Here is a 24063-nt window from a genome sequence, read left to right as displayed (position 1 = left end):
TAAAGTCAAGTACTCGTTAGAGAATTGATTCATTAGGGGTGTTCATAGAAAACTAAAAAATTGAACCAAATCGAAAAAACCAAATTAAAAATGTGGTCAACTGAACCAGTGAGTTTGATATTTTTGAAAAACCAAATGGCCAATTCAATTTTCGATTAACCTAAAAAACTAGCAGTTAACCGAACCAACCGATATATATATTTATATGTATATTATATATATTTTAATATATGTTACATATTATCTATATATTATATATAAATATATATGCATTATATACAAACATATATACATATATTATATTTATAATGAGCTATTTATGAAATCTATTATATATCATTTATAATTTATAAAATAATATTATGCATATATTTATATAATATATATTATAAATATAAAAAACTGAAAAATCAAAGAACTGAATTAATCAAAAACCAAAACGGATCAATTAGTTAACTGGTGGTACCAGTTTGACTTCAATTCGGAGAAATAAAAAAAAAAAAACTAATAGGACCGATTTGGTTTGGAAAAAATGTCTATAATTTGGTTAACCGAACCGTAGACATCCTATGGTTTACCAAACATCCTCACTCCAATAAATGGTTTGAGAAAGGGGTCGCCAACAACAATAATACTTATTTGTCAAACCACTTATTCTTCAAAAAATAATCCAAATAGTATTAGAACTAGACTAGTAATAAAATGTCCTGATCTGGTCTGATTTTTACACTACCAAACAAATTTTCAAACCATAATTTTGAGGTTTCCTCCAAACCAGATCGAACCGGACTGTGAACACCCTAAAGCGACCCGACAAGTCATTTGTTATTTGTCCAAGATTCTTGGGTCGTGCAGGGAAGCCCACTAAACGACCCACCTAGCAGATCCGCTTCCGTAAAGAAAACTATTGGTAGTTTTTTCAATGACGGTGGGAAGCCATTCAGCTTCGCTGCTGTCGCCGCTGGACATCTCTCTCTGGTGATTCTCTTTAATCAAGGTTTTGATATCGCAGTAATGGCCTACCTACTGAAGCAAACCGCGATGTTTTCCCGTTTTCGACCAAATTCTCAGGTGGTTTCTTTGTTCTTCTTTCTTGAACTGTTATTCTTTCACTAAACAATCATGCAAAAACGCAGTCATTCTCCCTTAAATTTATTGTGCTTGTGTTGAGCAGAAGACGGGAGATTCCTTTGCTTTCTCACGTCGCCAGTTGCACATCGAACCAGGGCCTCGCGAGAAAGCTGTGAGTACTCATTTCCCTCTTTCTGTCGGTTTTTTCCCAGTTTAGCTCAGTTGTTTGTTAGAGTCATCTAGATCGCTATGTTGTTTCTTCACTTCCTTTTCAAAAGAACTTTTATCTGATGCATCCAGAATTCTGGGAAATTCCTCTATAATTGTTGTGTTTTTCATTGTTTTTTTTTTTTTTTTTTTTGGGGGGGGGGGGGGAGGGGGGGTATGACGATGGTTATCATGATGTAAGAAACCGCAGAATGAATCTAGCAACGATTGATCAAAGATTACGAAGTTTTGATCTGAAACTAAAACCCGACTCCATCAATTGAATGAAATAAAACAAACTTTTGTTTCAGGGGGCACTAAAATCAGTAGAGAGGCGGTGATTCTGTTTCCGAGCTCAGCAAAATATCTATCCCAAACAAATTCTGCAGGCTGTCCTACTTACCAACTTGCCAATAGCGTTTCACTTACTACAATGATCAGTTGTAAACCGAATCCTAGTAAGGTTGAAGAAGCACTAGTTTGGCGCTTTTTGTATATTTCCAACATGTCTAGATCTAATCTGTTTTTCTTTTTCTTTTCGCCTATCGTTTCCTATTGAAAACGTGCCCATTAAAGCAACGCTATTTTAAAACGTTCCATCTCATTTTTAGGTTTGCATGAGAATCATTCTAAAACAGGAACAAAAACTTTTGTTTGATGTATAACTTTCATGCTGATGAATCAAGTGATTGGTTGATCTGGGTGACACCAACTCTGCTTGATGGTGGTAATTTTAGTTTCTTATCTTTTTTATGATACTATATTGTTTGTTTTATAGAGGAGCACCTAATAAATTAGAAAAATGATCCAATCTGCTATACTGCTTGATATAAGCACTAGCTCTGAATCTGCAAATCATTTGCTTCTTTTGTCATTTTAAATCCCATTAAGGAATAGGACTAAAAAACTGTTCCATTTTAAATTATTCTTCATGTGCTAATGCCTTCATTGCCTTAGAGAGAAGTCAATGATAAAGTAATTTCAACCAATGTTTTAAAATGCGGAGGCGTGACGTGAGGCATTCCACTACCTAGAGGCGTGAGGCATAATTCAGAACGTAAGAGGGAATATGCCTCCTGAACACAAGGAGGTGTAAGCCTCTTTAAAAGGAGGGGGATGAGGAGGAAGAAGGAGGATCTCATTTTTCTTTATTTTTAATAAAAATCTTTTATATTAAAAAAATGAAGATGTATAGCTCTAGTTGAAAGGGGGGGTCTTGTGGGAATAATTTATATGATTAAGTTCCATATGACATTTTTCTTTTTCTCCTTGTTTAGTCAAAATAAGAATCAACAATTAATGTACATAATAATCAACAATTTACATGGAACAATCCCCACATAAATTTTCTCCTTGAAACTTTCATATGACTTTTTTTTTTCTCTTTGTTTAGTCAACATAAGAATCAACATTAATGTACATAATAAATCTCATTTTTCCTATAAAATGTCATTTAAGTAACAAAATGATCTTTTAGACCTTTTCCTATAAGTTCATAATGTTGAAATTCAATAAAATATGGTCTACTTTAATAGTTCATGTTTTTTATAGATAGATTCACAATTCTTTTTTTTCCCATTTTTTGAGTCAGACTCCCAAACAATAATTGGTTGGATTGTGATTCCCATATCTGTTTCCATGTAACACTGGTTCAAATTAGATAAATCTCTAGAGAGAGGCAAATGTAACAACCATTAGTCTCACAAAATTTTCTGTGGATAGGGATTTTTTGTACAACAATAGCTTTTTTTTTTTCTATTTAGTTTCTTTGTTTTGGAAAATCCATTTATTAATAGTTATCACCTTTTTTATATCATCTCATAAACCAATCTTTTTTTTTCTCATTAATAAGAAAAGATAATTCTTCTTGGTAGGACAAAGGGGTATAAATGAATATTTAGAACTTAAATGATGCTTAAGAACAGTTGGAACTAAGGAGGATGGTTATTTTGCCTTAAAATGCCAATCCCAAGGCTGGATAAAGGAGGGTTGTGTTACGTTGGCGAAACCCAAAATTAATATTATTGAAGCAAAGCCATCATGGAGGAAGGCTTCTCCCTCAAAGCATGGCTAGGTCTCCCTCTCAGAAAAAGGGACTAAACAATGTCAGTCCCATATAGATTTAAAAACATTTTGTTTCCTTGTTCAATAAGTAGCAAAGGCGCAAACCTTTGTGAACCACTTCAAGACACTTTATGAGTGTCTGACTGTCCGAGGAGTTTAAGAGAAGGTTTAGAGGATTTGGAATGGAGGGTTGTGTATAGAGAATTGTTGGACACTTTAGAAGAGAATTTTGAATTACAAGAAGTGAAAAATGCAATTTTCTCTATGGATTTATGATCTTGATGATGGTTTAAAATGTCCCTAATTTCCCTAATATTTCCATTTCCATGGGTAGCGATATGAATTTTTATGGAATCGACATTTCCCCGATGAACACTACCAACACTATGTGGAGTACAAGAGAGAGTTTCCATGGCATACTTCCATTTCCACTTCCATGGGTATTAACATGAAAATTTACTGGAATTGACATATTCCACATTGAACACTATCAATACTATGTGGAGTACAAGAGATAGTATTATAACATAAGTTGGTGACAATATTGTAGGTATATGAAGTAGCAAGTTATTGTCCACCTAACTTATATGATTATCACTTTGAGCTAACTCAATAGTCATTTCAAATATGAAGTTAAAATTAGTTTTTTTTTTTTTTTGTTTGTGTGATAGATTATTTAGTTAATCTATTACAACCATTTACATTTTCTATGAGTTTGAATTTTGTTTTAACTCATTCTATTATGAAACTCTAAATCTTAAGGTTTATAGGGCAACTTTAGAACATATTCTTTTGTCTATAACCTTAGTTTCTTAGCTTTGTTTAATGATTTAGAATAAGATAATAATTTAAAAAGGTGTCCCTATGCCTCTTCTATCATTTCATAAAATACCATTCTATATTTTGCACATTTTACAATGCTTCCACCATATCTATAATTTTTACAACATTTCCGTACGATATTTCTGACATTTCTGACATGTTTCTTATATTTGGATGACCGACATTTCCACCAACTTCGACATTTCAAACCTTGTTTACAATGGCATTCTATCAATATTGTTGAGAGATTATTGGGGGCGACTTAATGGAGGTTTTTGAAGAATTCTTTGAGAGGGGAAATTCAATTCGGAAGCAAATACAACTTTATTGCCTTGATACCAAATAAAGTAGATGTAATTCAGTTGAAGGATTTCAGACCTATAAGTTTGGTGGGAAGCATGTATAAGGTGTTGATCCTAAGAAAAAAAAATGTCCTCCCTTTGCTGATCTCTCCAAATCAAGAGACCTTTGTTTTTGGGAGACAAGTAATGAATCAAATACTCATTGCCAATGAATGTGTAGAGTTTAGTAGAAGGGAGAAGGAAAAGGGGTAGGTTTGTAAGTTGGATTTGGAAAATGCTAATGACATGGTAGAAGGAGGGTTTTCTTATGGAAGTTCTCAACCGTAGGAGTTTTGGAGCAAGATGGTGTAGATGGATGAAGGGTTGCATGTTTCAAGTGAGATTGGTGCATGTTTCAAGTGGACATGAAGGTCAGTTAATGGATTAGCTGATATCTTAGGCTCTAAAGGCTTCTAAGATTTGTCTTGTAAATAGTGGTACCAAAAATAAATATATGTGTCATTGCCCCATCATGAGGGCAAGGTCATTAGCTACTAGTTGGGAATAAGACAGCTGAATCGATTAGAGTGATGCTTTGGAACATAATAAGAGAGAAACAGAAAGTTGATGTCTGAGAATACCTCAAGGCCATGATTGATTTGGTAGAAAATAAGAGAGAAATAGAAAGTTGAGGGGAAGTTCTCAACAAATTTTGTGAAATTCCTTAAGAACCTTCCCTCAATTTTCTGTTTCTCTCTTATTTTCTTTCAAACTTAATGCAGCCCAAATGATGATATACAAGCTGAGATTCTGGCTGTGAGGGAGGGAGTGCAAAAGGCAAAGGACATGAATGCGAAAAAGCTGATTATAGAAGGTGATTCAAAGCTGGTAGTAGATTGGCTGCAAAAGGAGGAGAGTGGTTTCTGGATATTCAGCGGTGAGAAGAAGAATTCAAGTGGCTAACTCAAGATACGGAGGTGAAGGTTTGCTAGGTTAAAACGTAAAAGAACTAATGCTTTTGCGGATGTTCTAGTGAAACAAGGGGTGTGAAGGAATCAATTGTTTTGGGCACAATTGTAATCTGTTAATTTGTTCCCCCCCCCCCCCCCCGATGGGGGAGAGTTAAGAAAGGTTACCTCTCCTCTCTTGTGTAATTTTCTTATTAATTAATTAATTAATTAATGAAATTCTGTCATTGATAAAAAATGATCTACAAGTAGATAGATATTGAAACAGATGTTTACCATAGAATTGAAGTTGGGTCATTGAAATGGGGATGTACTTTTGGATTACTCTATGTTTAGGAAAAGCTTCATTCTATCCTAAGGTAATGATCCATTGTAGCTAGCCACTCATCATGGAGGCATGAAATAAATGCAGTTTGGAATGTCCCTGGTTTGGGGGAGGGGCATTAAATTGAACTTTATGAAAGCTTCCTTGGAAACCTGGGTCAATCAAGTATAATGGAGCTTTTGGAGACCAGGTAGATCAAATTTTGATTAGTTATGCAGGGTCAATGGGGGTTGGCAACTCCATAAGAGCAGAACTACTTGCACTATGTCAAGGTCCTAAGCTAGCAACAGATGCAGGTTGGAAGTTGAAATGCATTGAGGTTGAAGGAGACTGCCAAGTGGCTGTAAGCTGGTTCATTTCAGGTGAAGAAGGTCCTTAGACCCTTAGATTTCTGATCATGGAATTCAAATACCTGCGTCCAATCTAACTCAGTCAGATGGATCCCTAGGTTGGCTAACAGTCTGGATGACAATTTAGCAAAATTTTTTTTTTTTTTTTTTTGGGGGGGGTACACACAATGCACAAGAGTGGGTTATGCCAAGGGTAGGGAGTATAGAGAACATACTTTCTTGCAAACCCCAATAAAATATGGACACACCAGCAATTGTTTTAGATTGAAAACAATCGTCGGTTCCAGGAACGGTTATCTTATTGGTAAGGCTGGTCTGTCTTCAGGGACACGCGATCAAGACAATGCTACCTGGCCATCTTAAGACTACAGCCTTTCCTTGGTGGATTTGTGTATGAGAGTTTCAAAAGAGGATGTTGAAGGGGTGAAGTTGTGGATGGGAGGAGTGGGGGATAATAAGAAACATCTGAACAATATTATGAAGAAAGAAAATTTTTTTGTTGATGCTGAAGAGGGTGGCTCTGCCGGACATGCAGCTAATAGGTTTATCAGTGAAGACAACATCTTGACATTCCAGCTTGTTTGAGGAGGTTGTGGTTGGTAAGCTGGGTGTCGATCTGGGTGTAAGAGGAAGAATGAGGAAAGATGTGAAGATAATGAGGTTGGATTGGGCCCTAAGAAGTCTTGGGATTCTAGCAAGATGCATATTGTCCATGTAACTAAAGTTTTCTCTAGGCTGAAGCTCAGATTGGTTAGAGCTGGTCCCACAAAAAAATTCCAAGAAGGACTAAAGAGAAAGGGTGGGAAGATGAAGTCGTTGGAATTAGTTGATCCCGGTGGGAGAGAACAAATTTGTCTTTTGAATTCAGAATTGCAGCTGGTAAACAAAACAGGAAATCAAGAAGATGAAATACTATAAACCACCATGTTTTTTCCCATCACATTCTGGTACAAGTAATCATGTGCTGGATAAAGCACTCAGATGACTAGTGAGTGCAATGCTTTTATAGATCTCATGTTCACTTGTGATTGTAAAGCCTTATGTCTTGATAATATGTGTTGTATGATTGTATCCAAATAAAAAAAAGTTCTGAACTTGGTTGGGGGCCTCATTGCCTGGTGGTGTTTCAGACTTTGGGGAGGATGTGACTGGAGTGGGGACCTCGCCAGGTCATCCACTAATGCTTTGAGAAAGGCAAAGAACTTGTCCGGACAGCCAAGATTTTTTATGCATTGGGCACTTGAGCAGGAGAGGATCAGGCAGTGGGTAATGTAGTAGTAAAAGGATGATATGTTGTTAAGGAATCCAGCTTGCAAATCAGCTAGGCATAGAGCATCTGATTATTGAAAGGGATTCCCAGGTGATAGTGGGTTGGCTGAAGGATCTGGACACTGTGATTTGGGATTTTAGAGATCTTCTCAAAAAAGTTAAATGGTTAACAAGGAATATGACAGTCATAGTTCAGTGGGTAGGCAGATCAACCAACTCAATGGTTGATCCACTTGCAAAACAAGGGGTTCTCTGGGATACTTTTTGGGCTTCTGTGTAATTTCTTTTGTACTTATAATTCTGTAACTAGCTTTAAAGTAAGGTTGCATCTCGTGCCTTTCCATGGGATGTGTGTAACTCTTATTTGCTGGTTTAATAAAATCTTACTCATTTATCAAAAAAAAAGGATGATATGTTGTTGAAGGATTGACATGAAAAAGAGGGAGTGGAACTTCACTCTTTCACAGGTGCACAGAAAATTTCTGGGATTGGGTAGACAACAAATAGTTATTACTAGAGTCTTCGCAACTTGCAAGTTTGTAACTAATGCAATTATTGTTGAGTTAATAAGCAATGGGAGGAGAGAAATGCTAGAATATTTCAAGAAAAGGAAAGAAGTCTTGCTGGAATTAAGGAATGCATATTGACAAGGACAATCTCGTGGTTAAAATCTTCACATTTGTTGGCAGATTACTCCTTTGATGACTAAAGGAGAAACTGGGCAGCAGTGGCTTCTACAGTCTCCACCAAGAACAAATCACAAGCTGAATGGAAACCCCCACTGGATGGAATGGTAAAATTGAATTTTGATGGCAGCTGCCAAGGTAACCCAAGGCCATCCGGAATTGGAGGGATTTTGAGAGACAAAGACAGCAATATGTTGTCTTTATTTTCAGGAACACTGGGTGAAGGTGATTCTGTAAGGGCAGAGTTACTAGCAGCGGTACAAGGTATACAGATGGCTAGTCAAATTGGAGTGACCAATTTGATAGTAGAAGGGGATTCCAAGGTAGTAGTTGGGCTGGCTGATAAGTCCAGAAACAGCTTGTTGGGGCTACAGGGATCTGTTAAAGAAAGTTAAATGGATGACAAGAAATATGATTGTCAGGTTTCAATGGATTAGCAGATCAGCAAATGCAATGGCTGATTCTCTAGCCAAGCAAGGGGTGTCAAGGGGAGATCTGTTTTGGGCTACTTTGTAATTGTGTTTCAGGCTTGGGTATGTTTAGTGTATATGGTTGAGTCCTCAGGGGAGGTAACATCTCGTGCCTCCTCTTAGGCTGATTATACTTTCGTTATTTGAATTAATAAAACTACTCTCATTTATAAAAAAATAAGCAATGGGATCCTTCGGATTTAAAGATAATGGTTTGTTGGTAGAGCATGCTATCTTTTCATTTCTCAAATTTGTCATCGCTTTTACCCCTCCAATCAGATTTCTCTTATGATAAGGTATATATTCAACTCAACAAAGCCTTGTTCCAACTGTGGGGTTGGCTACAAGAATCCTGTTTGGCTGTTCCATGATTCCTCTCTGATCAGTGCTATGCCCTTTGTGATTTAGTATATGGGAGTCTCATACTCAAAAAGATTATACATTACATGGCCATCAGACATATGCACATAATCACAAGCAAAAAAGAAAATCCTCATTCCAGTTTTCTTTTTAAATATAAACAACCCAAGCAAAATAGAAAAAGAAGAAAATAAAAATGAAGGTTTTGGTTTCTTTTACACTCAGTTGAAGAAATCGTTGCTCACTTCCATGTGAAAAAAATGTGATGAATTTATTTTTTGAGGAATTATTTGGCTATTAAAGATGTCTTTAGAGTTGCATTTTTTTCCTTTCTTCTAGAAAGACTAAATCAATTTGTCAGTGGCATCTGAGTTCAGTGGTTCTCATGCACTTTCCTTCCTATTGAACAAAGCAGTTGTTTTTTGTTACAGCTCTTGGAAGAAGATCCTGCATTAAAGCGGTTCAAATCACATAAGAAGAGTGTGTGGCGACTCAAACGTATTGGAGATATCCTCACTATTGTTGTTGTTGCTGGTATGCCACTTATTATAAATTGGATTTACTACTGGTTTCGGGCAATGATTAAGGCTGTGTTCTCTTCCTTTCCCCACCTTTTCCTTAAAACCAAACAGTCTCGAGGAAAAGGGGGGGAGGGTGGGAGAGGAAGAGGAAGGAAAACTGGGGTTAAATAGATTGTACTTTTTTAGAGTTCACTTTCTATGGTGTTAAAATGTGCAATGTTTATGGTGAACTTTCTGTTCCTTTAAATTCCCATGGTTGGTTGTAATTATAGAATATATATTATGTGCCTCCAGTAATTTAAAGAGGTTATCCTATAATTGTGGTCAATAGGTTAAAGAATTTAAAACAGTGCTTTTTAATGGCAGCTATAATTGATAAACTACTAAGTTGGTTAACTTGTTTTGTATATGTAACTCAAAATGGTAAAATTATGAACTTTATGAATGAAAGTTTTCACTTTATTGTAATTCTTTGCATTTTTTGTTTGAGATTTTATATCCATACTAAGGCTTCTAAAACTAAAATTGGTTGGTGTTTTTGACATTTTTTCTTGTTTGGAGGCTTGTAATTTGTTCAGTCTCCTACTGGACACTGCAGAGAAGATAAGCATACAGTGGACCTATCTATCTTTGTTAGTTTGTTATTTATGTTCTATGTTCTTTATCTAGTTTGGACCTGTTAGTGGGCCTTGGGCCTTGTATTTAGATCTTTCAGTGATGTATAACCGCTGCCACCTTATGGGGGATATTTATGTAATCTTACATCAAATTATAAAAGAGTATAAATTCTCATAGGACTCCAATTAGGATCCTGCAATTTGTTCTTCCCGAAATTCTGTTCTTTTGTTTCTCTCTTCCTCCTCTTCTACCTTGTTGAAACTCTCTTCCTACTTGATTTTTTTTCCTATTTAATTTTCCCTTGCTGAAATGAACAAGTTGGTACCAAAGCTTGTCTTCTATTCTCTATGCTCCCCCTCAAACTAATGCAGGGACATAAGCATTAGTTTGTTAACAAGAAAGGGATGTCTGGAGTGAGGTATAGCCTTGGTGAAGGTGTCATCAGTAGAAACGTTGCTGAATTAAAAATCTGTAAAGAAAAGATGTTTTCTTGAAGAAAAGAAGAGAGAAGAAGAAGAAGAGGAAGAGGTTTGAGAGAGAAAAAGAGAGCTCATAATCTGGCCGCCCCCTTCACTAGTATTTATTAAAAATATAAAGTGGAGTACAATGACAAATATGCCCTTATAGGGTGGCAAGCATCTAAAACTGCATAAAACACTTAAAAGGCAACCAACAAAGGGCCCAACAAGAGTGTTGTGGTCCCCACTTCCTATCTAAACAATAAACATATAAAAGATTATTGCTAAATCTGCACAAAACTGATTAAATCCTCAACACTCCCCCTCGAGTTGAGAGTAAATGTCACACATTCCCAACTTGCGTAGATCATGTTCAAGCTTGTTTTTTGCAACTCCTTTAGTGAGGACATCAGCCAACTGCAATTCTAGAGAGACATAAGGCAAGCAAACTTCTCTGGTTGTTACTCTTTCTCTTATGAAGTGCCTATCAACTTCAATGTGTTTTGTCCTGTCACGCTGAATTGGATTGTGGGCAATATTGATTGGAGCTTGGTTGTCACAATATAACACCATAGGTTCCTCTGCTTTTATCCCAATCTCACTCAGTAGGGACCTAACCTAAAGTAGTTCTGAGACACCATGAGCCATAGATCCATATTCAACCTCTGCACTTGATCTAGCCACAATTGCTTGTTTTTTACTCTTCCATGAAATCAAGTTTCCACCCACAAAGGTACATACCTCTGATGTAGATCTCCTGTCATCTAAACAACCTGTCCAAATCTGCATCTGTATAGGACTCCAATTTTAAATTTTCATGGTCTGAGAAAATAATAACTCTGTCAGGGTGCTTCTTTAGGTATGCAAATATTATTTCAATGGATTCCCAGTGCTGAACTCGAGGTGAATGCATGTACTGACTCACAGCACTGACAACATAGGAGATATTTGGACGTGTCATACACAAATATAATAGTTGGCCTACCATTCTCCAAGATCTTTGATCTCAAGCTCTTGCTGTAATGATTTCTCGAGAGCTTCCATCTCCTTCAGATCATTTCTTGTAACTACCATATCATCCACATACACAATCAGAATTGACACAAGTGCATCTCTCCTTTTCGTAAAGAGGGTGTGATCAGATTGGGTTTGTGTCTACCCAAAACTAATAAGTACGCATCTGAACTGTCAAACCATGCCCTAGGTGATTGTTTCAAACCATACATTGATTTTTTCAACTTATAAACATTTTCTTTACCAACATTGTCATAAAAACTAGCTGGAATGTCCATATATACCTCTTGCAAATCACCATTAAGGAATGCATTTTTAACATCAAGCTGAAATAGGGCCATGAATAGGTGGCTGCTAGAGACATGAGTATTCGAATTGAACTCATCTTAGTAATTGGTGCAAAGGTCTCCAGATAATCAACACCATAGGTCTGTGTATAGCTTTTTGCGACCAACCTTGCCTTATACCTCTATACTGCCATCAGCCCTGTATTTTACAATGAACACCCATCTACATTCAATGTCTCCTTGTTTGGAGGAAGATCAACTATCTCCAAGTTTGGTTCTTAACCAAGGTTTTCATCTCTTCTTGCATGGCTATTTTCCACTCAAATTTGGAGAGAGCTTCATTTACATTCCTGGGTATAGACATAGAATCCAAGGAAGAAAGGAATGTTCGGTAGGAGGATGATAAGGCATTATAGGAGAGATGGTGTGAGATGCAATGGGCAATACACTTTCTCTTCCCTTTGTGAAGTGCAATGGGAAGATCAAGGTCAATGTGATCGGCTACAACAATAGTGTTAGGTATAGGAGCATTATCATTAGGAAAAGTAACAGGCTCAGCTCAGGCTCAAGGGGAATACCTGGAACTGTATTTGCTGAATCTGGAACCTCAGAAGGATTGATAGAGAGTGGTGTAGGTTCTTCTAGTTGACCATGTGTGGAATCGACCCTCTTCTAGCAGCAGCGCTAATAGTGTTGTGTGGCTGCCTGTAGTGGATCAGGTAATGGAACTCTCCCCCTGAGGAGAACCATCAGAGAAAAAGAAAGCAAACTCAAAAAAAGTAACATCCATAGTGACAAATCTGCTCCTTGACACAAGACCATAACAACAATACCCCTTTCGGTTTTGAGCATACCTAAGGAAAACATATCTCTTGGCCTTGGGACCCAATTTCTTGCGATGAGGGCCAAGAATGTGAACAAAGGAAACACACCCAAAAACCCTCAAAGGTATATGAAACACCTCCCCATCCGGAAAAATATGATTGAATGACACCTTAAACCCCAAAATACGTGAAGGGACACGATTAATCAAATGCACAACTGTGAGAACTGCATCCCCTCAGAAACGAATAGGAACTGAAGCACACACCATAAGACTTCTTGCTACCTCCACAATGTGTCTATTTTTCCTCTCTATTACTCCATTCTGTTGCGGTGTATATGCACAACTACTTTGATGAATTACACCATGCTCCAAAAGGTATGTGGTCAAATCCTTCTCAAAGTATTCTTTGGCATTATTTGATCTGAAGACCTTAGTTCTCACTCCAAATTGTGTGAGAACCATCTAGTGAAACTGTTGTACCAAATTAGGTACCTCATCACGGGATCTCATTAAATATGTCTAAGAATACCGTGTGTAATCATCCACAAACAAGAGGAAATAATGGTAGCTACCCATGGAAGGAATATGATATGGTCCCCATACATCAGTGTGAACAACATCAAAAGCAAAAGTACTTTTATTACTTGATTTAAAAGAATGTTTACAATGCTTTCCCAATTGACAACTTTCACACTCTAAACTAGATAACTAGACAGACTCAAACAACTTTGGAAACAAAAACTTTAATGACTTGAAAGAAAGATGACCTAACCGATTATGCTAGAGCATAATCTGACTCACTGACTCTGATCCACTACTACTGATGCTACTAATATGGTGGCTCTGATTTCTTGGTATCTCATGTAGACTCCATTCACTTCACAACCACTCCCAATCGTCCTCTTTGATCTAGATCTTGCAAAACACAATTACCAAGGAGGAAGATCACTGAACAATTCAAATATTTTGTCAAAGAAATAACAGAAAGAAGGTTAGTATGAAGTCTAGGGACATTTAAGACAAAGGATAAAGTAATATTATTAGTCACTCTAACTGTCCCTTTACCAACAATAGGGACATGTGAACCATTTGCTGTAGAGACTGTCTCTACCAAAGAATAATTGGTAAGAACTGAAAATGGTAGGTATGTTAGTTGTGCTTAGATGCTCCTGAGTCTATAATCCAGGGAGGTCCGTCCTTACCTGAGGTGGATGCATAATTTGTAGTTGCATATGAGCTACCTGTATGGGCAAAAGAGGTGGTGTGATTAGCTCCTGCACTCTGCTGCCCATCTGAAGAACTAGAACTAGCTGAATCCTTCTTACTCATAAGCTCTAATTCGGTTTTGACTGTTGTTACTGCAATGGTCTCCCAATCAGCTTGGGTAAGGGGTCCCGAAGAGTCTCCTGTAATTGCCACATTTGCATTTTCCTTCTTGTTCTTGACCCGAGCTGGTATGAGGTGTGGGTAGAGCTTCTAGCAAGTGTCTCTGGTATGCTTAGTCTTCTTACAATAATCACACACCAAGTCCTTCTTGTCCTCCCTCTTAGTTTTACTGCTCCCCTTGTCTCCATCTGGCTTGGGTTTGGTTGTACTAACCATAGTTGACTGATCAATCCTAGTTTGTCTTAGCATGACATTTCTCCTGCTCTCCTCTCTAGAAACAAAGGAATAGGCTTGAGAAAGTGTCACACTCTCTCTAGAAAGGATATGTTGCCTAGCAATGTTGAATTCAAGGTTTAACTTGGTCAATAACTCAAAAACCCTATTCTTCTGATAGGTTGCTGCATCATGCTCACTTTCCCAAACCACAGTTTCTAAGTGACCTATCTCTTGCCAAAGGGTTTTCAGCATGGAGAAATACATGGCAAGAGGTTTATCTCCCTGTTTTATACTAATCACCTGATTCCTTAACTGATAGGCTTTGGCTACATTCTGTTTCTGGGAATAGGTTTCAGTCACTCCATCCCAAATCTCCTTTCCTGTATTAGCCCATAGAAAATTTTTGCCAATGTGGGGTAACATAGAATTACATAGCTAGGACATCACCATGTAATTCTCTTGTACCCATCGGGAGGAATTTGTATCAGGTCTCTTTTCTTCCCTAATTATGTACCCTAGTTTTCCACGAGCACCAATGGCCATCTTGGCTGATTGTGCTCATTCTAAATACTTAGTACCATCCAATTTAATTGTGGTAATAATTCCAAACCCAAACATATCACTTGTACCTCAAACACCTGGACCCATGTTACCAGTGGACTTTTGCTTAGTACTCCAGCCCTCCATCTTGGCTTCAAACAATTCAAAACCAGCAAAGCACTAGGTAGAAAGTCTCTAAGATCAGATCGATCTCACTCACAGTGGCGGTTGACCTTTCTGGAAGGAGAAAACCCTCTTCTCCCACCGTCTCTCACTGGAGAGAAGAGTGATCCGATCACTTTAGAAAGCTTAAAAATATCCAAAAACCCAACTGCCCACTCTAAAAACCCTAGAGAAGTCCAACAAGGTCCAAGCGCCCAAGATCAAATCAAGAATGAAGAGGCTAACTTTCGTAGGATTCTTCCCCGCACTCCAGTTCTTCCTGATTTTGATGCCAAAACATAGATCACCTTCTTGATGACTGAAATACACCAAAAAATCCAAGAACTAGGTAGTCTGAAGTAGATGGATTAACCCTTTATCTCCTCATGCAATCGGCTGATCTAGGGTTGCATGGGGGAGCTCCAAGAAGCCGTAACCTTGCTCTGATACCAAGTAGAAATCTTGCTGAATTAAAAAATCTGGAAAAGAAAAGATGTTTTCTTGAAGAAGAGAAGAGATAAGAAGAAGAAGATGAAGAGGTTTGAGAGAGAAAAGAGAGCTCATAATCTGGCCACCCCCTTCACTAGTATTTATATTAAAAATATAAAGTGGAGTACAATGACAAATATGCCCTTATAGGGCGGTAAGCATCTAAAACTGCATAAACACTTAAAAGGCAATCAACAAAGGGCCCAACAAGAGTGTTGTGGTCCCCACTTCCTATCTAAACAATAAACATGTAAAAGATTACTGCTAAATCTGCACAGAACTGATTAAATCCTCAACATTGTCAATCTGTAAGTCAAAGGCTACATGAGGAAGAGTGAGAGCAACAAGAAATAAATCTCCAATGATGTCACCGTCCACCTTGATGTATTTAGTACTCTCATGTAAAACATGATTAGAAACAATCTTTATTGTACTGGTATTATTGGTATAGAGAGGAATGGATGAAGGAAGAACAACACCAAGGTCAACAAAAAGAGTTTGTAGCAAAACAATCTCACTGCAAACAGATGACATAGCTCAATACTTTGTTTTAGTAAAAGAGTCAGAGATTCTTCGGTGCTTCTTCCACTTCTAGGAGATAAGACACTCACTCATAAACACACACCATCCAGTAATAGAACGATGTGTGTTTGGGTAGTCAGCCCAATTAGCATCAGCATAAGCCCTCAAATGAATGGGAGAAGAAGAGGACAAGTGCAGCCCTTTTGGTAAAGTACCAGGAACAGATTTTAGATCCTATGAACAACTATCAAATGGGAGGATGGCAAGGGGCAAAAACAAATTAACCTGCAACTTGAACTGCATGAGAAATGTCAAGCCAAGTCATAATCAAATAGATAAGTGATCCTAAAAGTTGCCGATATAAAGCTATTAGCTGCTTTACAAGGGGTGCAATTTGCAAACCAGCTGGGGGTACAACACCTAATAATTGAAGGGAACTCCAAAATGGTGGTAGGTTGGTTGAAAAATCCTGGAGAGGCTATATGGCGCTACAAGAATGAAATGAAGAAATTCAGTTGGTTGACAAGGAATATGTTGGTCATTGTACAGTGGGTGGGGAGATCAACAAATACTTTGTCAGATGTGTTAGCCAAGCAAGGGGTAAATAGGGAAGAATTGTTTGGGCTCAGCTGTGATTCTTGTATTTCTTTCCTAGTTTACTTGTAAGATTCAAGGTGGGGCTGCAGTTCGCGCCTTTTCCTCGGATGTTATATGAATTCACAACTCTAAATCAGCTTCTGAATTAATAAATTTATTATTGTTCATCAAAAAGTTGCCGATATAAAGTTGTTAAGAAGAGACTTGAGGTCATTAATCCTTACCATCCCATCATCCTAGTCACCAAAATATCATCGACATACAACAAGGGTATAGTAAGGCCATGACTCATGAGGTCCTTGATGAACAAATAAAGAATAATCAAAAGAACTCCAAATGTATCCGGCAGCTAATATAACTTCTTTGAAACACTCCAAACCATGCTTTGTGAGCTTGTTTTAACCCATATAAAGTTTTCTTCAACTGACATACAAGAGAAGGATCATCACAATAGCTAGGAGGACATTAATCTCCTTCAAATATCCAAGAAGAAAAGCATTATTCACATCCATTTAAAAAACTGGTCCATTGCCAAACAGTAGATAAGGCTAAAAGAAAACAGAGTTGTGGTCATTTTGGCAACTAGAGCTGTCTCATCATAAATAATATCATACTGCTGTTTATAACTTTATATCCCTGTGCCACCAAATGAGCCTCATATTGATCTAGGGAACTATCTGACTTCAACTTTATAGCAGATGCCTTAGCTCTATGAAGCCCACACCTCATATGCCTTTTGCATGAGGTGTGCTAGAGGTGTAGGCCTCATGCTTCTCATGCATGCCTCATACAAAAAAGGTAGAAAGAAACAAATGCAACCTATTTCATAAAAAAACCAAAAAAATGAGATCTTCTTTCCCCCTCCTCTTAAGGAGGTTTAGGCTTAGGCTTATGCCTCTTACGTTCTGAACTACATACACCTTACTAGGGGTGTACAATCATCGATCGGTTCGGTTCAAACCGATGACCTAACAGACTATTTGGTTTTACCATTTCCAATAACCGAACCGAACCGATTATATTTTAGAACCGAACCGACCCTAATTGAATTCGGTTTGGTTTGGTTTGGTTGGACTTGGACCCTAGTTCCACATAAATGATAAGCATTTAATAAATGTTATTAATTAAAACTTAAAGTGGCCCCAAAACCCAATGGTTTTAATTAATTATTAATTAAAAGTTAGAATGACCCCAAAGCCCAATGGTTTTAATTAGTTAGTTATTATTAATTAAAAGCTAGAATAGGCTTGAAGCCATATGCCAATTGGGAATTGGTGAATTGGCCATTTTCAAAAATAATTAATGATTAATGAACAATTAATAATGAGTCTAGGATTTAACTAATTAATTAATTAAAAGTTGGAATGGGCCTAAACCCAATGGGGAATTGATAAATTGTTCATTGGGAAATATAATAATTAATTAGCATAAAGTATTAAATAAAACATTAATGTTTAATATACTTAACTAAATAACATTCATAAAAAAATATACTTAACTAAATAACAACATTAATTTGGTTTTCGGTTCGGTTCGATTGAAAATTTCAGTCAAACTGAATTGGAACCAAAAACCGATCTTTTTTAGAAAATAAAACTGAACCGAATTGATACCCGAATTAACCGAACCAAATTAGCTTATTCGATTTGGTTTAGTTCGGCTTTCGGTTTATCAACCGATTTGAACACCCCTACACCTTACACCTCCAAGTAGTGAAATGCCGTGCCATGCCTTTGCGTTTCAAAACATTGCTTTATAGTATTATTGTTAACAACTCACAATAATAGATGCATTTGGAGGAGCAGGCACCAAATCCTAAGTGTCATTCTCATTTAGTGCTTGAATTTTTGCATCCATAACTTCTTTCCCAAAAGAGCTGTAAATCAGGCCGTGCTCTCCGCGGCCCAGCACGATTTGGTCTGGCTCGATATGATCTGCAGTCCGGCTTGGCCCGATATATTTTGTTAATACAATACAAGCAAAGTAGGTGCTGGAAGTAAATGAGAGAGCTGTACCAGAATTCTGGAATCTGGATCCCTTGTCAAGGGAGAGTTAACAATACAATACAATTTTCAATTTTTTGTCTATTTTGTTAATTTATTTTAAAATTTTCATTATTTTTTTCAATATTTCAAAGACATTCCTTTCATTACACCTATATTTCCCAATGGAGTTTACTAATGGCCTATTGGTAAGAATAAGGATATCTGTGGTGGATAAAACAACAGACAAGGAGCTTTGGTTTGCATAAAAACCATGGTGGTTAGGAGGGTGAGAAACACAAGTAGAACATAAAGGATAGAAGACACACTAGGAGTATCACTTTTCACTTATAGTGGGTGAAGAAAGCTGTTGATCAAGTTTTGGAGGTCGGGGGGTAGTTGCAAGAGCTATAGTCAGCAATCTATGTCGAAAGAGCTGAAAATCTCTCTTGTCAGGGGATTTAGCAATGTCCTGTGGATCAAAACTCCGCAAAACAGAAACAAAAGAAGGAAACAATCAAGTAATACTAGCAAATAAAGAAACATATTCGAGGAAGACAACATGCCAAGAGATACAAATGTGACAAAAAAGGATCAAAGCAAAGAAAGCCTTTATGATATACCATGAAAACACATAAGGCAGATAGAGCTGAGAGCTTAATATGTTCATGTGGAGGTACATGAACAAAACAAAGACATCCAAAACGTGAAGACGAGAAAGATTAGGAGAAGGACCAAGCAATTTTTGGAAGGGAGTAAATGAGAAATATCTTCAAGAACTTGAGTAGGAAGAAGATTGATCAGGTACACAACTGTACCTGAAACAAGTTTCATATTCATACTGAAAAAAGTTAACCATCTAAAGTGGAGCTATTCCTGGTTATTAGGATTTCAAAGAAATAAATCAATTTCATGTGAAATAGTGTAGGTAAAATTTGTACCCAAGACCAAAATGAAACAATCTGATTTCAAATAATACCCATAGAGCTTTTGTATGAATGAATTTCCTATGTTGATTCAATATATCAAGTATTACTTTTGGTGTCCACCTCCCAAGATTACCACAAAAGATCATTTGGGCAGTTTGATTCTCTCCATATGCAGAAAACATGATCCGTACCTCTGGATAAGCTTCATAATTGCTCAAATGCATATTATAGCTATCCAAGGGCATAAATGATTATAATTGGCAGCCATCAGAGTCATAGCATCAAACTCGTAGATAAGGTGGTGTTCAGTGATATTCCAAAAGAATATATCCGTTGTTCCATGGCTGCTCCTGAAACACTAGAAATGTTTCATTGGAGCATTACAAAATGCCATCTAAATTGGTAAAGTTTTTGGGCGGACAACCTAAGGCTAGATCAGGTTTCTGAGCTTTTTAGAGTTCCATAGGAGCAATATATTCCTAAAAGTAGTGCATATAATACACTTGGTTGTTTAGGTTCAAAAACCTGTTCTATCTTGTTTCCTTGTAGTTTTGGCTGATGAGATTTGGACTTTCTTGTTGGACATCTTTTACTAGGATCATGCAGCTTTAAGGATGACCAACCTGTTGGAGGTTGGCTTTTGAAGGTGAATTAAAAGTTGTAGTAGATCCCTACTTCTCCACTTTGGGATGGTTGCAAAAATCATAATGATCCAAAGAACCTAAGCTTTGCCCCTAGTAAGAGCAGCTCCCATCAATGAACATGGGAGGGCCATGGTTGAATTATTCATCTAAGTCATACATGGTCAAACTTTTAGCAGTCGACATCTATTGAACAAAGTGGTGTTGGATAATACAATGTTAACCATGGTATTATAGTCCTCTTAAATAGACTCCGGAGACCATTTCTAACCTAAATTATAATTGTCATTTGATATATCCATTCAGCATTATTTAGTATTTGAGCATTAAGATAATGAAGAAGTAAAGAAAAGAGAGGATTCACAACCTCCTTGGGGATTAGATTTTGTATCTTGATGTAGAGGTACATTTTGACTGGTAAATCTCAATATTCTTGTTGGATCTGGGGAAATCTCTCTCTCTCTCTCTCTCTCTCTCTCTCTCTCTCTCTCTTCCTTGGATTGTATCAGTGTTTTCAACCTGTCATTTACCTTGGTGGTCAAACCAATGACACTGTGACCCAATCACAATTCCAGATTGGGCCAACCTCTAACCTGCCATATTTCAAAAAATCGTTGGCTTTTTTTTCAATGATCTGTCAGCTCTCAACAGTTGATGCCGGAGCTGAAGAGTCAAAATTGGAAACTTATGAAATTCTATGTATTTATGTATTTTTGGACAGTAGGGGTATTTTTGTCATTTTGCAATTTCCTGTGGGGTCCAATGTTGGGTTTGTTTTGTCTAGTTATAGTTTGTTTATGTTTAAATTTTCAGAGTCATTGCGTAAGTAGGATTATAGTTTGAGTCCTATTAGGATTATTGAATCTAATAGTTTGACTCCTAGGATTATTGAGTCTAACAGTTTGACTCCTATGATTATTATGAGTTTAGAGTCTATAAATATGTATGGACGTTTTACACAAAGGCAATGAAGTTTATTGAGTTTCCTTCAACTTATGCTTGCTATGGTGAGTGATTCCCATAGCAAGGGGTGGATAGGGTTTCGACTTTTTGGGCTAATGTTTTTATTTTTCCTTTTATTCTTTGGTGGGGAGTTAAGTCTTTTTACCTCCCCTTTGTACCTAAGCTTCACATTTCATATCTTTAATAAAGTTTCTTGTTATTGATAAAAAAGAAAAGAATGATTCTAGGCACCCTGTGAGTGATTCCAGGTATTTTCTCTCTTTTCTCTCCCTATTTTCTCTCTTATTCCTTCATGAAGCTATTACAACCATCAACAGCTATAAAACTCTGATCAAGAAGACCATTCAACATTCTCTTAGGACTAGAACTGAGCTGGTCCTACATCAACAGTTGAACTGTTGACCCATGTTACTCATTTAATAGGTTTTTGATTTTTGTGTGATTTTATTTTTTGCTTTTATGACATTACAGAGGGTGGACCTTGGCGCAATGTTGGGTTGCTCCATTGTGACCTGGGTGACCAGGGTTCAAATCTTTGAAACAGCCTCTCTGTATGTGCAGGGGTAAGGCTGTGTACATCTGTCCCTTCCAGACCCCGCATTGGTGGGAGCCTCGTGCGCTGGGCTGCCCTTTTTTTGTTATGACATTACAGCTTGACTCATTGATGCGGACGGTTGAAGCACTGACCTTTGACCCAGAGGAAAAAGCAGTTACTGCTCTGGGAGCTTTCTTTTTTTTTTTTATTTCCTCTGGGTGGGGTTTTAAAACATTGGTCTGTATTACCAAGGTTTTGAGGAGCTTTGCCATCCTTAAACTAAGGATTTGAAGGGGGTGGAACATCTGATTCATACATATTCTCAGAAGATGTACAAGGAAATGACAATTCTTATATTATTAATTAGATGAATGAGTTCTGCTGAGGACAGACCGTAGGTGTATGAAATGAAACACAACTACAAAAGTAAGGTCCTTGGCATATGGTTGGAACTGCTATTACAACTGAGTTTCAAGGTTTGCCAATGGCTTAGCAGATCTTCTAGCCCAATAGTACTTCCTACACAGTAAACTAGAGTCAAAACTTGATATCATGGTTGCAGCATGATTAGGCTATAGCTTAAGCCCAATTAAAGTACTCTTAATTGGAAGAAAAACCATACCTAGGGTGATCCATTGTTAGTTTGCCTCTACCTTTGTTAGTTGGCCGAAGTAGGGATGCCTTAGTTGAAGTCATTACAATTAGGGTGATCCATTGGGTGAAGTCTCTTGATATATTTGAGGGAGTCCATGTAGATGATTTGGTGAGAAATTGGAAGGCAGTTGCTGATTCAGCGCCTAGCAAGGCTGTGGCTAGATCATTATGGTCCCCTCTGCCAGGTGGTTTTGTTAAGCTGAATTTTGATGGGAGTAGTGAAGGAAATCTGGGTCCTTCAGGTATAGGGGTCATATTTAGAAATGAGGAAGGAAGAATTATTGCTGTTTACACAGGATCAGTTGGTGTTGGTGATTCTTCGAGGGCTGAAATAATGGCTGTGCTGGAAGGTCTTAAAAAGGCTAAAGAACTGAATATGCAGAAGCTAGTAATTGAGGGGGACTGAAGTTAGTTATTGAATAGCTGCAGAAGGAAGAGGATTGATGGGTGGTGCTATATAAATGAGAAAAGAATGGGTAAATGGCTGTCTCAGGGAATGGAAATCAATGTGCAATGGGTAAAAAGGAATGCTAATTCCTTTGCTGATGTATTAGCAAATTAGGGGGGTGGGAAGGGTTATCTATTTTGGGCTGTGTTGTAACTATATTTTTGTACTTGGGTGAGCTAAGAGAGTTTCTCTCCCGTTTCCCATCTGCACACTATTAATTTAATAAATCAGTTTCTGTTATTCATAAAAAAATCGTAGTTTGGGTAATCATGATGTGTTGTGATTTTGTTAATATTTGGTTAAAGTAGTCGCTGTTATCAAATTCATTGTGTTAGATAGTAACAACTTTTGCTTTTTCCCTTGTTCTTCAACAAAAGTTCTGCAAGGTTGCTATTAATTTCCTTTATCATTTCAGGTTGTTGTTATGAAATTTATGTTAAAGCGGTGATGCGGGAAGAATCTCGTAAACAGGCACAGGCTATAAATGAGGGCGCATAATGAACAATGTATCCCCTCATAAGCATTTCAGTTTTCTAGGTGAGATCATTAGCTGCTCCTACCGAAGGTTTTCCATCAGTGTTATTAAATTGTAGTTTCAAGTTGTCTGAATAAGTGGGAGCAAGTCCGTTGGCTTCAGTTGGTTTAAATGGAACTTGGAAAGCATGGTGGTAAAAAGAGCTGGCTTCGTCCTCTTTCTCCCCAGTTTGGAGTTGTGGAAAATGTCAGCCAATAAGCTTAGTATCGAATCACCCAAGTGGTCAAGGGAATGCCCTGATGCTAAAAGCGAGGCTGTAATTTTCCAGCATTTCTTGGCTCTAGGGACATCTGGATCTTTTTAATGTAGCTGAATTAATTATGCTTACTGGAACCCTTCAATAAATCTGATTTGAGCTTGTAATTTTGCAAGGCATGCGGACTTTGAAGTTTGAAAATTAACGGTGGGAGGATTAAGTTTCCATTCACGCCAACATGCACTCTATTCTGTAGGTCATCGCACACCCAGTTCCTCTTGATTGCTCCATTGCTCCTCTCCCCATTTCTATTATAATTTTGCGAGGCCTACTTCTACTGAAGGGTCATGCATATCTTGCCTTGCCGTATGTTGTTTCTTCTGTCACTCAAATGGACGCTCGGAGTTCAATTTATAGGAGCAAGTTTGAGATTTTAACTTCACGGTTGGAGTTAATTAATGGGACTTCTTATGGTGCTTGAACATAGCAAGTGAAAAGAAAAAAATAAAAATAAAAATCTTTTCTTAGTATATTTATGGCGAGATTTGATCGCACGTCTAGATGCAAACACCCTATGCCTTGCCAACTAAGCTAGCTGTTTGGTAAGATGTAATAATTAACAAGTAGAAGCTTCCATTGTTTTCCTATCTGATTCCCATGAAACCCAATAA

At 37.4% G+C, this 24063-nt stretch overlaps 1 protein-coding gene across 2 annotated transcripts; it reads left to right on the top strand.

The window, feature by feature from the left end:
• The first annotated feature begins 948 nt into the window (after positions 1 to 948).
• SDH7 (succinate dehydrogenase subunit) lies at positions 949 to 23629 on the top strand. Of its 2 annotated transcripts, XM_088977226.1 has the most exons (5): positions 949 to 1071; positions 1175 to 1243; positions 9305 to 9407; positions 23077 to 23198; positions 23569 to 23629. In XM_088977226.1, exons 1-4 carry the CDS (start codon positions 1015 to 1017, stop codon positions 23157 to 23159), a joined length of 312 nt encoding a protein of 103 aa, XP_088833352.1. In that variant the 5' UTR covers positions 949 to 1014; the 3' UTR covers positions 23160 to 23198; positions 23569 to 23629. The 2 variants fall into 2 exon arrangements, with proteins under 2 accessions (XP_088833352.1, XP_088833351.1); XM_088977225.1 differs by lacking the exon at positions 23569 to 23629 and having other exon boundaries at positions 23077 to 23567.
• Positions 23630 to 24063: the final 434 nt, after the last annotated feature.

This window comes from Nelumbo lutea, chromosome 3 (assembly GCF_056320005.1).
Source record: "Nelumbo lutea isolate HS-2025 chromosome 3, American lotus-T2T, whole genome shotgun sequence".
NCBI classification, from domain to species: Eukaryota; Viridiplantae; Streptophyta; class Magnoliopsida; order Proteales; family Nelumbonaceae; genus Nelumbo; species Nelumbo lutea.
Note: the sequence above shows the minus strand (reverse complement) of the source record. Positions and strands in the feature narration are given on the sequence as shown.